Raw genomic sequence first — 16,308 nt, forward strand, 5'->3', positions numbered from 1 at the left:
TCGCAGCTGATCTCCCTGAGGCAGCACTTTGCCTCAGGGAGAGTTGTGCGCTCTTTCGCATGCATGCGCGAAAGAGCACACTCCCGACTGAGGGAATTCCCCCCTGCCCACACAGGGAGCGCATAGCACTTCCTGGCGGACGTCACACTGGGAGGATATCTTGACAGATATTGCCAATGGTATTTTTTTAGTGTCTCTTTTCTGTTGCTTGGCCTTAAAAAGAAATAGAAATTGTCAGGGTAGCAAAGAAGTTCCTGCTTTACTGCAGAAATAATCTTATTAACACAAGAAAAATCTTCAAGATGTTTAGTAGAAACACTTGCCTGAAATTGTAAGGCAGCTGCTTTTTCCCAGTGTTGTCGGACTGATTTTTCCAGTAGCTCTTGCCTTTCATCAGATAAAACTGATCCCCTTATTGGAGTTCCTAATGGAATGTGGGGTAGCTGTTCTGGTAGATCGCAGCTGAAGGAAATCAACAAAGGGCTAACGCAATTAAAACTTACTCTGTTCCATTCAAACAAATTCAAAGTGAAAAATGTAGTTTAAACACATTTCAATTGGACACTGGCTTTAAAATTAGAGTGAAAACATTTGTACATGGACATTTGTTGCATTGTTAAGAAATTTTTCTACCCTCTATTTTAACGGAGTATTAATGTCTTTCAGTTTTATGCCCATTGTGACATATTTTAATTCCTTTTTCAGGGTTCTCCTACACAATATTCTCACCTGAGAATGCCAATTGGTGAGCTACATTCAAGCTCCTGTCAATGTTATAGTGGCTGTCAAAATTGGAGGTGCTGGCCATTGAGTTGGAGTGATTCACAAGCCAATTACTTTTTAATAAGAATAGCTCTTATGGTTGAACTAACTCAATCCAGCTTGTTGGGACCTAGTCGTTAGGCTTTGGCCGGAATTTTCTGACTTGTCTTGGTGGGATCTGCTATGGGGGATGCGGCAGCAGCCAAAAGTCCATTGACTTTCGGCGGAACCGGACAATCCCAGTGATGGGTGGGACCAGAAAATCCTATCCTTTGTTTTATGCTCAGCCCTGATCCAGAGCTCTTAAACTGGCTATCTACCATCCTTGTTGATCTTTAACAATGCTAAGGAACAATGCAGTTACCACATCATTTTCAATATTCTATACTCCAAAGCCTCCAGTGTTCTTCCTTATTTAATGATTCCTATTTGGTAATTCCCATCACCTCAGTTCTCAAAGTTGTTGATTGAACTAGATTTTCCTCTAAAACTGAGGTATTGCTGAACTGCCAACCAATGTAGGTCAGTGAAAAGCGAGCTCAGAGGTGACGAGTGAATTTGCGAGTTAGGATGCTGACAGCAGAATTTTAGATGAGCTCAGGTTTATAGAGGGTGAAAGATGGGAAGCCTGCTAAGACAGCACTGGAATAGTCAAGTCCAGAGGTAAGAAGAGCATGGATGAGGGTTTCACAGCAGATGAATTGAGGCAGAGCTGAGGCAGGGCTGAGACTGGTGAAGTTACAGAGGTGGAAGTAGGCGGTCTTGGTGATGGAACAGGTTATGTGGTTGGTAGCTCATTTTAGGATCAAATATGACACAAAGGTTACAAATGATCTGGTCCTGCCTCAGAAAGTGGCCAGGGAGAGGGATGGTCCATGCTGATGGCTAGAGAACATAATTTGTGGTGGGGACCAAAGACAAAAGGAGAGCTTTTAACCCACTCAAAACCCACCCACTTATGCAGTTAAAATCAAAGACAACAGCTCCATTCTTCCCAATATTTAGCTGGAGTAAATTTCAGCTGGATATCAAACACTGTGTCAAAGCAGAGATAGTGGAGGAGTCAAAAGAGGTGGTGGTGAGGTGAAGCTGTATCTCATTAGAATCCACATGAAACCTGGCATGTTTCCGGATAACGTTGCCAGGCAGCAAGTAGATAAGAAACAGGAGCAGAACATGGGGAAACTCTTGGTCCAATCGTCCCACAAGGGTTAAAATACATTCTATGATCTATAAATTTTCCAAATCCTTTAGAAATTTTTTGAACCAACCAGCAATAGAAATTCACAGAATAATTCTTGTAATGTTACATCATAAAAAATGTGCATACATTTTTAAAGGTGCAAAGGAAAAAAAAATGATTACTTATATCCTTAGCTATCAAAAAAAGCTTTGGGCAGCATTTTACATTTGGCGGGCAGGTGAAAAGGCCAAGTGGCCTTTACATTTTTCAGGAAACCTCATCCACGAGCGGGATGATGGAAGCTAATACTGATGGAATAAAAACTTTATTTTGAAAATAAAAACATGTCCCATCTCATGTGAGACAGTCACATGAGGGGACATGTTTCATTAAATTTTTAACGTCCTTATCTATTTTTTTTAAAAAAACGCTTCAATCACCCTGAGGCAGCTCCGTGCCTCGGGGAGACTGAAGCGTTCTTTCGTGCACATGCGCGAACTGCACGCTGGACCCGACTCTCCCCCCGCCCGCACAGGTAGCGTTGCGCTACAGCTTGCAATCCACGGATGGGCCGTAATTGGCCCACCCAAATGAAATTGCAGTGCGGAGCCAATCACGGGCGGCAGTCGGCTCCGCGACCGCCCCGCCCAATGAATGAAAAATCCTGGCCTTTATTTCTGTAGATAAGCTTGGATTTTAAAAAGTAAGGTGCCAGTTAATTTTCTATGGTATCTTATGTTGATATTAGCTTCATTACTCAAGTGACATAATTCACTGCAGTAAAATTAAAAATGACTTAAACACAACTACGTGGTTATCAGTCAGCAGTATCACATGGGCCACGCCACAACTTTGATATCTAACACCCCAAGCTCAGCCAGTTACAGAGCAGGTGTAAAGCTATTCTATACACCCAGAGCGAAAAGCTGTAAGTTAGTCAATTTGAGCCACTTTCGCACACCTTTTGGTTCTGAGTCACGCAGTGACATTTGGAGAGGCCTAAGGAAAACTATCCATTTTCTAAATGCATGCCAACATAAATCCACAAAGGAGAACTAAAAAAAACCTGGACCCCTCAAAGTTGATTGAAGTTTGTTGTATGAGGTACCAGCCTGTCATCTAATAAGTCAGATTAATTCAGACAATAAATACATTTCACTCACGATGACAAAATACTAACATTGTTTGACTTGGGTAACAATAATAAATATGTTATAAATATTTCACACTCTTATAATTGACCTCTAAAAATGAAGTGCCCTATTATTTTAATAAAATGCTCCCAACTTACCTATTTTGCTGAGGATTTTGGTTCATGGAGCAGACCCAGATATCAGCCAATACTCTGTCATTTACATCTAAGTTGGATGGTAGATTTCTCCAACGTAGACAGAGGTCTGACTCAAATAAAACAAACAAAATAAATTACTGTTATAGAATAATAGGTTTTTAAAAATATAGCAAATTCATATTCTCTATAAACAACAATGATCTGAAAATTGTGGGTAGTGCAATTCCAAGTTTCTGAGTTACATTGGTATGTACAAATGCCTGGAGTTGAATTTTTAGGCCCTGATGAGTATGATCACAAAGGCAGGTGGGTGCGAAATTTTGCACTGCCAGCTAGTGTGCTGGTTCTCTGGCATTTTCTGGGTCATTTTCCCAGAGGCAGAATAGGGGGGCGCAGAAGGGCTACCCACATACAAGTCAGAAATAGTGTAGCTGCCTAGAGGTGGCCTCCTGGCGACCAACCAGGGGCCAATATTTCAGGAAGGCTTTGAGACCTTCCCTGTTTGCTTGGCTTCAGCTGCAACCGCAGGCCATTCTATGGAAAGCCACACCTCCAAAATGATGGCCTGGCTGTTCAGTCTATTTTTTACTGAAAACTTTAAAAAGTTGGAGACAGGGCAGCTCAAAATGAAAGCACCCTCTCTCTTACTTACTTGAGGAAGCAGCCTGCTGCTTCTTCAGTGCAGGAGGGCCTGCTATGGGAAAATCACAGCTGGGTGACTGCTCCCCACACAGTGTGCACTTCAGACTACCCTTTCGCCCTAATGTCAAGAACCTGAGGCCCATGGGAGAAAATCACACCCTTTCATCGATTCCACCTAACACTGTGTAAAGAAAAAATCACTTTCAATTTTTTACTTTCCCCTCCTTTCTTGTAGGTCCTAATATTGCAGGGCACCAAAACCTCACTGAAGTGTCCATTTGTAATGCTGCCCAAGACAATAAGCAATAGGCTACTATAGTAAAGCCTGATAACATTATAGAACCATAGAATAGTCCAGGACAGAAGGAGGCCATTTGTCCCATTGATCATATGCCAGTAATTCTGAAGAGCAATCCAGTTAGTGCTGCTCCCCTGCTACGATCCAGTTAGGGACCAGTAACATTTTGTTTGAAGTAGGCAGAGTTTGAAATCCTAGTTACCCACTAGAAGCCACAAGATAAAGCCACGAGATTCCACAGTTTTAAGCAAACAAAATAAACTTTACTGTACAAAGTCAGAAAAGTTAAGCAGTTTACAATATCTATTTTATACATCTAACATTCAGAATTAACAGGAAGTGAATTTGAATTAATAGGCAAACTGTGGTCAAATACACCACACTAAGCATTAAATGGCAGTTGTAACTAAGACAGATCCCATGGATTTCCCAGCAACCCACCCAGATGCAGTGACCACTGCGAATCACAATATCTTGTAAAACTTCTGTCTCCCTCATGAGGGATTTCAGCTCTTCGCTTTCAAAGATTTAACCTCTGAAATCTCTCAAACTTGACTCAGATTGCCTCAACAACTGCTCATGATGGTTCAATCTCTTCTCCTGAGACTGTGTTCCACATGATTCACAAAGCTGCTTTCCCCCCTCTAATTTCCAGCACAATTCCAACTCTGTCACAGAGTGCTAGCTTAGCTAAGCTGGCACTGTCCCTGGATTTCTCTGAACTCCAGTCTCCCTACTGCACCATGGCTGCCAGGCCTTCTCTGAGCCTTGTCTCCGGCACAGAACAAGCAACCTTGTCACCTTCTCACCTCCCCAGGACCTTAGAGAGCAGGTGAAAGGGGGACTCCAAGGCAGTCAGCAGCACTTTGGATCTACCTTTCTCTGTCTCCAGTATTTGGTTCTAACTTTGGTTCTAACATCTAATGGGAAGAAGCTGATTGGTGAGTAAATGGTATGTTATTCTACTCATAATAAATAGTTTGTAAAAGTTAAGGTATGGCAGAGCAACTCAGTTGAGTGGAATGTACATCCTGTGGAATGTGGGATGTCATGGATGCATCATGTGTCCTAGCCAAACACATCTGTAGGAAGTGTCATCAGTTACTCTGGGCTTTGGAACTCAAGCAGCGGCTAGAGTCAATGTGGTGCATCCGCAAGGCAGAGAACTACTTAGATAGCATGTTTAGTGAGGTGGTCACCTAAGGCAGGTTAGGAGCACGCAGGCAGAGGCTTAACGGGTGAGTGCCAGGCTGTCTACGAGAACCAGGCAGGTAATACAGGAGTCCCCTGAGTCGATCCTGCTCGCTAACTGGTTTTCCATTTTGGGCATTGGTGAGGGTGATGTTTCCTCAGAGAAATGCAGAATGAGCCAAGCCTGTGGCACAGCAGGGAGCTCAGCTGCACAGGAGAGAATTAAGAAGATTTGAAGAGCAATAGTGATAGGGGTTTGTTAGTTAGGGGAACAGACAGGCATCCGTAGACATGACTCTAGGATGGTATGTTGCCTCCCTGGTGCCAGGGTCAATGATGTCACAGAGCGGCTGCAGGATATCCTTCTGGGGGAGGGTGAACAGCCAGAAGTCATGGTCCACATGGGTACCAACAACATAGGTAGGAAGAGGGATGAGGTCCTGAAAGCAGGTTTTAGGCAGTTAGGAAAGAAATTAAAATGCAGGACCTTTAAAGCAGTAATCCCAGGATTACAACCAGCACCATGTGCTAGGGAGCACAGGAATAGGAGGATTAACCGATTGAATGTGTGACTGGAAAAGTGGTGTAGGAGGGAGGGCATCAAATTTCTGAGGCATTGGGATCAGTTCTGGAAAAGGTGGGACCCATACAAGATGGACAAGTTGCACCTTAGCAGGACTGAGGCTAACATCCTCACAGGGAGATTTGTTAGTGTTGTTGGAGAGGATTTAAACTAGATTGGCAGAGGGGCAGGAACCTGAGAGAAAGCTCAGATTAGAGGGAAGCAAAGCTGGTAACTGGAAGCAGAAAAGTAGTAAGCAAAATTAGAAGGCGGACAAAGCAAAGGCAGGCATCAAATAGGATCAGAATGTGGAGTAACGTTAAAAAGACAAAATTAAGGGCATGCAGCATTTCCACAAGGTAGATGATTTGAAGACACAAATAGAGGTAAATGGGTATGATTTAATTGCCATTACGAAGACATGGTGACATGGTGACCACGACTGGGAACTGAATATTCAAGGATATTTGGCATTTAGGAAGAATAGGCAAAAAGGAAAAGGAGGTGTGGTAGCACTGTTAATAAGGGACAAAATCAGTACTTTGGAGAGAGAGGATCTTAGGCCAAAGTGTCAAGGTGTAGAATCAATTTGGGTGGAGTTGAGGAACAGCAAGGGGCAGCAAACATTGGTGGGAGTTATTTATAGGCCACCAACTATAGTGGTAATGCTGGAAACAGTATGAATCAGGAAATTAGAGCTGCATGTAACCTGGGTAATGCAGTAATAATGGATGACTCAATTTACATATAGCCTGTGTAAACCTAATTAGCACTAATGCTATGGAGGATGAGTTCCTGGAATGTGTATAAGGTGGGTTTCTGGAGCAGTACGTTGAAGAACCAACTAGGGATCAGGCTATTTTAGATTAATATTATGTAGTGCAAAACAGCTAATTAATAACCTTGCTGTAAAGGAGCCTTTAGGAAATAATGACCATAATATAATCGTATTTTACATTAAATTTGAAAGTGATATAGTTCATTCTGAAAATAGGGTCTTAAATCTGAACAAAGGATATGATGAAGGTATGAGGGGCAAGTTGGCTATAGTGGATTGGGAAAATATATTAAACGATTTGATGGTGGGCAAGCAATGGTTAGTATTTAAAGAAGTATTACATGGTCCACAACAAATATATATTCCTCTAAGACACAAAAACCCAACAGGAAAGGTAAATCAACGATACTGACAAAAGAAGTTAAAGATCGCATTAAAGGAAGTGGCCACAAAATGTTGCCAAAAAATGGTGAGCCCCAGGACTGGGAGCAATTTAGAATCCAGCAGAGGATGGTCAAGAAACTGATTATGAAAGGAAAAGAGAATATGAATGCAAGCAAAAAGGAAAAGATGAGCAATGACAAATGTGGGTCCATTAAAGGTGGAGACAGGAGAATTTATAATGGAGAAAAAGGAAATGGCAGGGAAACTAAACAATTACTTTACGTCTGTCTTCACGGAGGACGATACAGAAAATCTCCCAGAAATACTAGGGAACCAGGGGACTTGTCAAAATGAGGAACTGAAAGAAATTAGAATTAATAAAGTGTTTTTACTTGAAAATTGATTGGATTAAAGGTTGATAAATCTCCTGGATGAGCAACATCCCAGATTGTTGAAGGAGGTGGCAAGAGATAGTGGATGCATTGGTGCTTATTTTTTGAAATTTTATAGATTCTGGAAAGGTTCCTGCAGACTGGAAAATAGCAAATGTAACCCCATTATTTAAGAAAGAAGGAAGAAAACAGAGAGCTACAGGCCTGTTAATTTGATATATGTAGTCGGGAAAATGTTAGAATCAATTGTAAAGGATATGATAACTGGACACTTAGAAAATAACGATATGATTGGGCAGAGTCAACATGGATTTATGAAAAGGAAATCATGTTTGACAAACCTTCCGGAGTTTGTTGAGGATGTTACCTGTAGCATAGATAAAGGATGATGTGGTGTATTTGGATTTTCAAAAGGCTTTTGATAAGGTCCCACATAAGAGGTTAGTAAACTAAATTAGAGCACATGGGATTGGGGGTAATATACTGCTATAGATTAACAATTGGTTAACAGACAGAAAACAGTATGGGAATAAACAGGTCATTCTCAGGATGGCAGGCTGTTACAGGTAGAATACTGCAAAGATCAGTGCTGGGGGCCACAGCTGTTTACAATCTATATAAATGATTTAGATGTGGGGACCAAATGTAATATTTTTAAATCTGCTGATGACAAAACTAGGTGGGAATGTAAGTTGTGAGGCAGATGCAAGGAGACTTCAAGGGGATTTAGACAGGCTAACTAAGTGGGCAAGAGCATTGCAAATGGAATATAATGTAACTGAAGTTATCCACTTTGGTAGAAAAAACAGAAAGGCATAGTATTTCTTAAACGGTGAGAGGTTGGGAAGTGTTGATGTCCAAGGGGTCCTGGGTGTCCTTGTTTACGAGTCACTAAAAGCTAACATGCAGGTAGGTGCAGCAAACAGTTGGGAAGGCTAATGGTATGTTGGCCTTCATCGCAATGGATTGGAGTACAGGAATAAAGTTGTCTTGCTGCAGTTGTATAGTGCCTTGGTGAGACCACACCTGGAGTACTGTGTACAGTTTTGGTCTCCTTATCTAAGGAAGGATATGCGTGTCATACGGGGAGCGCAACAGTGGTACGCTAGACTAATTCCTGGGATGGTGGGATTGTCTTATGAGGAGAGATTGAGAAAACTGGGACTGTATTCTCTAGAGTTGCAAAGAATGGGAGATGGTCTCATTGATTGGTTGCCTCCCCCCACCCCAAGCCCCACCTCTGGAAGGAAAGTCAGCCAATGGCTGTAACTGAAAGAAGCCCACCCTGCAGCCATAACACACTCCAAGTGGGCTAAACAACATGAGAGTGGGGCTTATGCCACTCAGTGGGAGGAAGTCCCACCCTTGAGAGCTACCAGCCAATCTGATTGGCCAGCAGCTAGCTCCAGAGCTCAGTAGTGAAGGCTTCCAGGACTGCAAGAAGGCCCACGAGGAAGGCAGCCATGGCATCTGGACCCAAGTAAGTTGTGGGTGTTGGACAGGGAAGGATTGGACAGCTCGAGGGGGAAGGGGGGTGCACTGTAGAGCTTTGGCAGGGAGAAACAAAGGGAGGATAACATCTTAGGGGAGTGCCCTGAAGCGCAAAGGGCACCCACTCAGAATGATGTGCCCCCCTTCCTTCCCACCTTTACAAAAACCTTTTTTAAAAACAGCCTGTCCACTCTGCTGCTTGCCTGCTCATGCCAACTGTATTATGACATGGGCAGCATATTATACAGGTCATTTATTTGTTAATAAGCTTAACTGACCCTTAATTATTTATTTAAATATGATAACAGGCTGCTGATTTCAGCGCCCACCCACCTATAGTCTTATGAGGGACAGCTTGGGTGTGGGCAGAAAGATAGTGGGCTTTCCATCCCTCATATTTTACATACCCACTACCCCCCTGCCAAAAATAGGCCCAGCTAGGGGCCATAAAATCCAACCCTTTTTTTTAATAATACAATTGATCGATCTACAACATCAATAGTAAAACTAGCATTTTAAATCCCTGAGGCCCTTAACAATGTCCCAGGAGCAAAAAAACAGTTTAGACCAATACTCTTATTTTCCCATTTTATAGGTGTTTCATTTTAAGGTAAACAAGGCCAGTTCAGGCCAGTTTTCTTATTTCCCAGTTTTCACTTTTTTTTTCCTTCTGTTAAAGTCCAGAAATGCTCCCTAACAAAATGCTCTTTAACAAAATGCCAAAACTCACCATGCAGATGTTCTCTCCCAAACATCCGAGCCCATTATACCAGTTATACTAGTTTCCTGTCATAAACTCACAAGAAATTCTACCTTGCCTTTATTTTTAACACATTGGTGTGCTCTTGTTTTACACACAGGTAAAATTTAATGTGTTTTGAGGATTTTTTTTTTAATTCATTCACGGTATGTGGGTTTTACTGGCTGGGCCAGCATTTATTGCTCATCCCTAGTTGCCCTTGTTCAGGGGCATTTAAGAGTCAACCACATGCAGTGGGCTTGGAGTCACATGTAGACCAGACCAGGTAAAGATAGCAGGTTCCTTCTCTAAAAAGGATTAGTGAACCAGATGGGTTTTTACAACAATCAACTATGGTTTCCTAGTAATTATTAGACATTTAATTCCAGATTCTTCTTGAATTCAAATTCTACCATCTGTTGTGGCAGGATTCAAATCGGGTCCCCAGAGCATCACCCTGGGTCTCTGGATTACTAGTCCAGCAACAATACCACTACGCCAGCGACAATACCACTACACCTTCACCTTTACTTTACCTTTACAATAAAATGCTACTCAGTAAATGCATCCCTCTATCATGCATTTTTTATTAGCAAATAAGTGGTACTTGCCGCACTGTACTATAACTTGAATCTCAATGGCACGTCTCCTCTTGAACTGAAGTGCATTTGAAGGTGACAAATTCCAGTTTGTTGATGAGTATCCAAACTCACTCCAGAATTTCACAACTCCCATTTGGGCTGAAAGCACATAAACATGTCAGAATGACATTACCATTCTAAGCTAAAATTTATAAATAAATAAGTAAAAGCATGCTGTAATTTAACACCAAACCATGCCAATTTATATAGCAAATTTATGCTAATACAATTCATATTGCTCTGTATGCTTAATGGGAACTATGGCCACACAATTGCTAGGCAATGACCATCTCCATCAAGAGAGATTCCAGCCATCTCCCCTTCACATTCAACGGCACTACCATCAGTGATGCCACCCGCACCTTCCCCCAAACCCCTTCCCTGCCCCAGAACCACCATCCAGGAGGTTACCAATGATCAGAAACTTAACTGGGCTAGCCATATAAATTCTGTGACTACAAGAACAGGTCAGAGACTGGGAATTCTGCAGCAAGTAATTCACCTCCCGACTCCCCAAACTCTGTCCACCATCTACAAGGCACAAGTCAGGAATGTGATAGACTACTCTTCATTTGCCTAGATGAGTGCAACTCCAACAGCACTCAAGAAGCTTAATACCATCCAGGAGAAAGCAGCCCATTCAATCAGCGTCTCATCCACCACCTTAAACATTCACACCCTCCAACACTGACGGAGCATGGCAGCAGTGTGTACCATATATAACATACAATGCAGCAGCTCACCAAGCCACTTTCAACAGCACTTACCATACCAGTGACTTCTACCACCTTGAAGGGCAAGGGCTGTCCTCAACAGAGGGCTATGTTCAAGCAGAAGTCCATTTGTAATATAAATAATATTCAAATATATATTACAAATCCTTTCTTTTGATTTTGTAACCACATTTCAGATGCTTTAACACCCACTTGTACAAAGACTATTACCACTCTAAAGTTGGTCTTAACTGAACACATTCAACAGTACAAACAGAAATTATATTGTTTCAATTGTTGTATTTTTCCAACGTACTGACAAAACACGTAGTTGTATCTATAATTCTCAAAAAGAAATGAATGTGTCTAAATCTCTGGCAGGACCATTTTATCCAAAAAAGAAAATGCACACACTGGCTTAACAAAATACCAAAACTCACCATACAAAAATTTTTTGTTGGATCACTTGTAGCAAAGATTTTGTAATAGTTTAGTCACCTACTGGTGGTGGAAACTAGAGTGCCTGTGTCTGGGTGGAGCTCTTGTCACCAGATATTTACCCATTCCTGGCAACCTTTGGGACAGGAAGTCCCTGCTGAAACTAGGGGCTGAATATTATGGGGGTGGGGCCCAAAGGCTACCTCCCCCCTCACATTCCTCCGCCCCAGAAGCAAAGCTGATGTGGAGCCAACCAGCTCCATAACGCGCTGCGGGCAGTCTATACAAAGGCCGAGTAGGATTTACGCCCCTCAGCCCCGGCAACGTCTAATGTGTGTTAGTGGGCACTGTCAGCATTGCATGATGAGGAGGATGACAAAGGCCCAATGGATCCTTGGAAACAGATAATCCAGAGCCTTGGGCAGAGAGTGTTTGGGCAGGGCAGGGAGGGGGACAGGGTATGTGGGTTTAAGGCTGAAGATGCATAAGAGGAAAGACGGGGTTCTATCTTGAGGGACTGCCCCCGATTGGCAAAGGACAGCCCCCAAAAATAGAAACCCCTACCCCTTCCTTCTCGCTATTTGAGCAGATTATTTTAAAAATTGGGCTGCCTACTCCTGCCCAATTGCCTACACCAAATGGCGTAGGTAACGTATTATCAGGGTCTATAGGCTTGGTAACAAGCTTAATTGACCCTTGATTATCTATTCAAATACAGTTAGGCTGGCTGCTAAGAGTGTCCGCTTGTTCTGGATTCCCCACCAGAGGAAATAGCTTCTTTGTATCTACTATATCAAATCAATTTTAAAGACCTAAATTACATCACTCTTCAAATTTTGAAATTTAAGAGAATGCAAACCAAGTTTATGCAACTTGTCCTCATGAACTATCATTCCGTGGTGTCCTGTGCTGTATCCCCATCAAGCCCATTACATCTTTCCTAAAGTCTGGTGCCCAAAACTGAATGATGAGGCCTGACCAATGCTCTGCACATCTGAAATATCAGAACTCACATATATGGTAAGTATTCAAAGCACTTGTGAAAGAGAGGAAGTATTCTGTGCCTTGCTTTTGTTGGGTGGCTACTTAATATAAGTAACTATTGAATAGTCCTAACATAGTGACTTAAAGGTGTTTCTAAAGACTGAATTTTCATAAAGATGCAGAGCCACTCCATCGTTTCAAAAATAGCTGTGGAATTCTGGATCTGGAAGTTCCCCGCACTCCCCCCAACACACCTGCCGAACACAACACTCACCATCTTCGCGAGGGGTGGGGGAGAGAATGGAGGTGGGTTCCAAATTGCACATCCATGGTTCACAGAATCAGCTACCCATATAAAACAGAAGCTGCCTCCAGTCATGTCGGATTTTCATCAGCTAGGAACAGCAAACACGATGCATGCAGATTAGACCTGGTAGGAGCACGTCTAAACTTTACAGAATTGCCTGGATAGACGGGTCCTCTTTTGGAGAAGTAAGGTGCCGTTTTGGATTTGGCCCCAGGACATCTTCGGAAGAGGTAATGTGCCTTTGGGGAAGGTAAGATGCACTTTGGGAGAGGTCAGATGCCCTTTGGGATTGTTAAAAATAGACATGAATGTGTATAAGAAGTGCATAAACTCATTAGAACTGGCAAGCTTCTTGTAACTGTCAAAAGGAATTGTCAAGGCATTTAAATCTACTTTCCTTTAAAGGTTTGTTTAAAAATAATGTCTGCAGTGTTTAAAAAAAAAATCAATGCTTGCTATTTCATTCTGTCTGTTGACATAATCAGAGGTTTATCATTACTGGATTAGTGCTGCATGACTGTTTCACAGTATTGCATTGTCACAGTGGGGTGCCTTTCAATTCACAGTTTGATTGACATTTCCATGTGGTTTGAAGTGGGACCATGAATGCTAATGCTTGTTTTTATAGGGATTAAAGAAAGTTAAATGTAGTGGATGGGTTTCTATTAATGAGAGTATTGTTTTGAAATAGTGTATTCTTCAAGACACAATTAATAACTTTATCTTGTTACATCTCAGCATGCATCCAGAAGTCTGCCCAAGGTGAGTTGGCATGATAGGTGTAAGAGCAAAGGCTGGTGGTTGGGGTGGAAGGAGTTGGAACTAAGTTGGCATAGGAGCTATAAAGGGCCACGGGAATGGGTAGAGGGGCATAGGTTGGCATAGAGTGTATGAGGGGCCACGGGGGTTGGTGGGGGGGCATGAGGTGGCATGTAAGGCATGGGGATTGTGTTTGTGTGTGTGTGTGTGTGTGTGTGTGTGTGTGTGGGGGGGGGGGGGGGGGCTGCTGAAGGGGTGGTGAGGGGTGATGGCTAGAGAGCTGATTTATGTTTCATTGTTTTTCTAAAAACTTTGACACAGTGCCGGTATACGGAGGCGGACCTTCCAGCCAGCCTGCTTCTGCACCCATTCCGGGGTCACCCACCATGACTTCCATTTTCACCCGCCACCCCTATAGCGAACTGAAAATCCGATCTTCTGGGACACTTTCTCCCAGGTCGGGTTTGTGGGGCAGGGAATTGTCCCGACTCTGCGCTCCTGACCTCGCATCAAAAATTCAGGTCTAAACATCTAAACATATTAATCACTTGCTCCTCTGGGTTTTGCTTTCTGCATTGACATTGACAATCAATGTGTGTTTTGGGCAGAAAAGCAACTTCAAGATCTGGTTTGTAGTCAAAGCAATTACTCCAGTTTTATGGGTCACTTCCTCATCTACATTTATCTGAACTGGCCACTTTATAACTCACAACAAATCGCTTTTTTCTTCTTACCAATGCCAAGGTCCTTCCAATACTGAAGCAGGAACTGACCCATAACTCGAAGCAAACTGTGGTATTCCTTGGCATCTGCAAAGTCTTGTTTATTATGAGTTGGCTCCATCATTACACTGGGCACATCAACAACACCCACAACACCAAAACAATACCTAAGAAAATACATTCAGAGTAAATAAGAAACAGAATATATTTTCTGCTGCATATTCATCAATGTGTGAGATTAGTGTATTGCAAAATTGAAGAAATTCAAAGTGCCTAACTAACTTAGTCATTGCATAATACTTCAAGAACCAATATCATGAATGGTCTGAAGTTTTGCTGGAGATGGAACTACGGAAGCCAAACACCCACCTGCGGTTGCACGGTGTGCCACCTGCCACTTCCAGCATCATCCACATGGCATACCATGTTGCGAAAAGCACTCACATGGCATTTCCTGCATGTGCCAGAAGTAGCTAAAGTGGTGCTATCATGATATAGCTCAGTTCATACCAGCTGATGTGACATCCAATTTCCAAATTTGGACCACACAGGTTCATTGGATGACTTTGCTTGGCCCTTACCAAAGATCAAGGATTCAACTGCAACACTAGCCTTACTTAAAAGGCCAGACACCTGACATGCAGCTAAGGTAATTTTGAATAATATCAGCTATCCTCCACAGTTTCTGGAAGTACCCTGGAGTGTTTTTGGAGATATTGTGGCATGTTCTTATACTTGCCAGAGAATATTGCTGCATCCATACTGGGAGGGCAAGTGATTCAGTAACCTGTCTGCACAAAGGCCACAACAAGTATGCGTGCTGCACTTGCAGTGTCTCTGGGTCTTTAGCATGACATGGAGATGGAGCAGGGACTGTGGCGAGATGCTGTTTGGTGCCCTCTGCCAATTTGGAGCTGGACTCCACCATGCTCCTCAACAGCAACAGAAGGCTGTCTGGCAGGGCAGCCAATACACCCAGCATTTTGCTGTGCATGCCCACCTGCACCCTCCTGCTTGCTGCTCCATCAAGGTCTTCATCTGAGTTACCTGTAGCAGAATCTGTTTGCTCTCCCTCATTGAGCTGGCAAATGAATCATAAGAACATAAGAATATAACAAATAGGAGTAGAAGTAGGCCATTTGGCCCTTCAAGTCCACTCTGCCCATTCAATGAGATCATGGCTGATCTTCTACTTCAACACAATTTTCCTGCACTATCCCCATATCCTTTGATGTTTTTGATATGTAGAAAGCTATCGATCTCAGTCTTGAACGAACTCAACAACTGAGCCTCCACAGCCCTCTGGGCAGAGAATTCCAAAGATTCACTACCCTCTTACTGAAGAAATTCCTTGTCATCTCAGCCCTAAATGGCCTGCCCTTATTCTGAGACTGTGTTCCCTGGTTCTAGAACCTCCAGCCAGGGGAAACATCCTTCCTGCATCTACCCTGTCAAGCCCTGTAAGAATTTTGCATGTTTAAATGAGATCACCTCTCATCCTTCTAAACTCCAGACAATAAAGGGCCAGTCTACTTAATCTTTCCTCATAGGACAATCCCTCCATCCTAGGAACGAATTTAGTGAACCTTCGTTGCACTCCCTCTATGGCAACTGTATCTTTCCTTAGGTAAGGAGATCAAAACTGCACAGAATACTCCAGGTGCGGTCTCACCGAGGAACTATATAATTGCAGTAAGACATCTTTACTCCCATGCTCAAATCCTCTTGTAATAAAGGCCAACAAAGGCCTTCTTAATTGCTTGCTGTACCTGCATGCTAGCTTTCAGTGAATCATGATCAAGGACACCCAAGTCCCTTTGAAGTTCAACACCTCCCAGCCTCTCACCCTTAAAGAAATGCTCCATATTTCTGTTTTTCCTGCCAAATTTTTGCCCACTCGCTCAGCCTCTCCAAAAGCCCTTGAGCATCATTTCATCCTCCTCACAATTCACATTTCTAACTAGTTTTGTGTCATCTGCAAATTTGGAAATATTACATTTAATCACCATGTCCAAAACATTGATATATATT

The 16,308-nt window shown here is 42.7% G+C and overlaps 1 protein-coding gene across 1 annotated transcript in view; it reads right to left on the reverse strand.

Annotated features, from left to right (window-relative positions):
- LOC121290437 (ATPase MORC2-like) overlaps positions 1–16,308 on the reverse strand; it is a 66,716-nt gene that overhangs the window by 5,118 nt on the left and 45,290 nt on the right. The window contains exons 14-17 of the mRNA XM_041210875.1: positions 14,290–14,444; positions 10,325–10,453; positions 3,237–3,342; positions 324–462 (exon numbers count right to left, since the gene is read on the reverse strand). Of these exons, the coding sequence (XP_041066809.1) occupies positions 324–462; positions 3,237–3,342; positions 10,325–10,453; positions 14,290–14,444 (529 nt within the window). The remainder of the gene's footprint in view (positions 1–323; positions 463–3,236; positions 3,343–10,324; positions 10,454–14,289; positions 14,445–16,308) is intronic.

The sequence above is a fragment of the Carcharodon carcharias genome, chromosome 18 (assembly GCF_017639515.1).
Source record: "Carcharodon carcharias isolate sCarCar2 chromosome 18, sCarCar2.pri, whole genome shotgun sequence".
NCBI classification, from domain to species: domain Eukaryota; kingdom Metazoa; phylum Chordata; class Chondrichthyes; order Lamniformes; family Lamnidae; genus Carcharodon; species Carcharodon carcharias.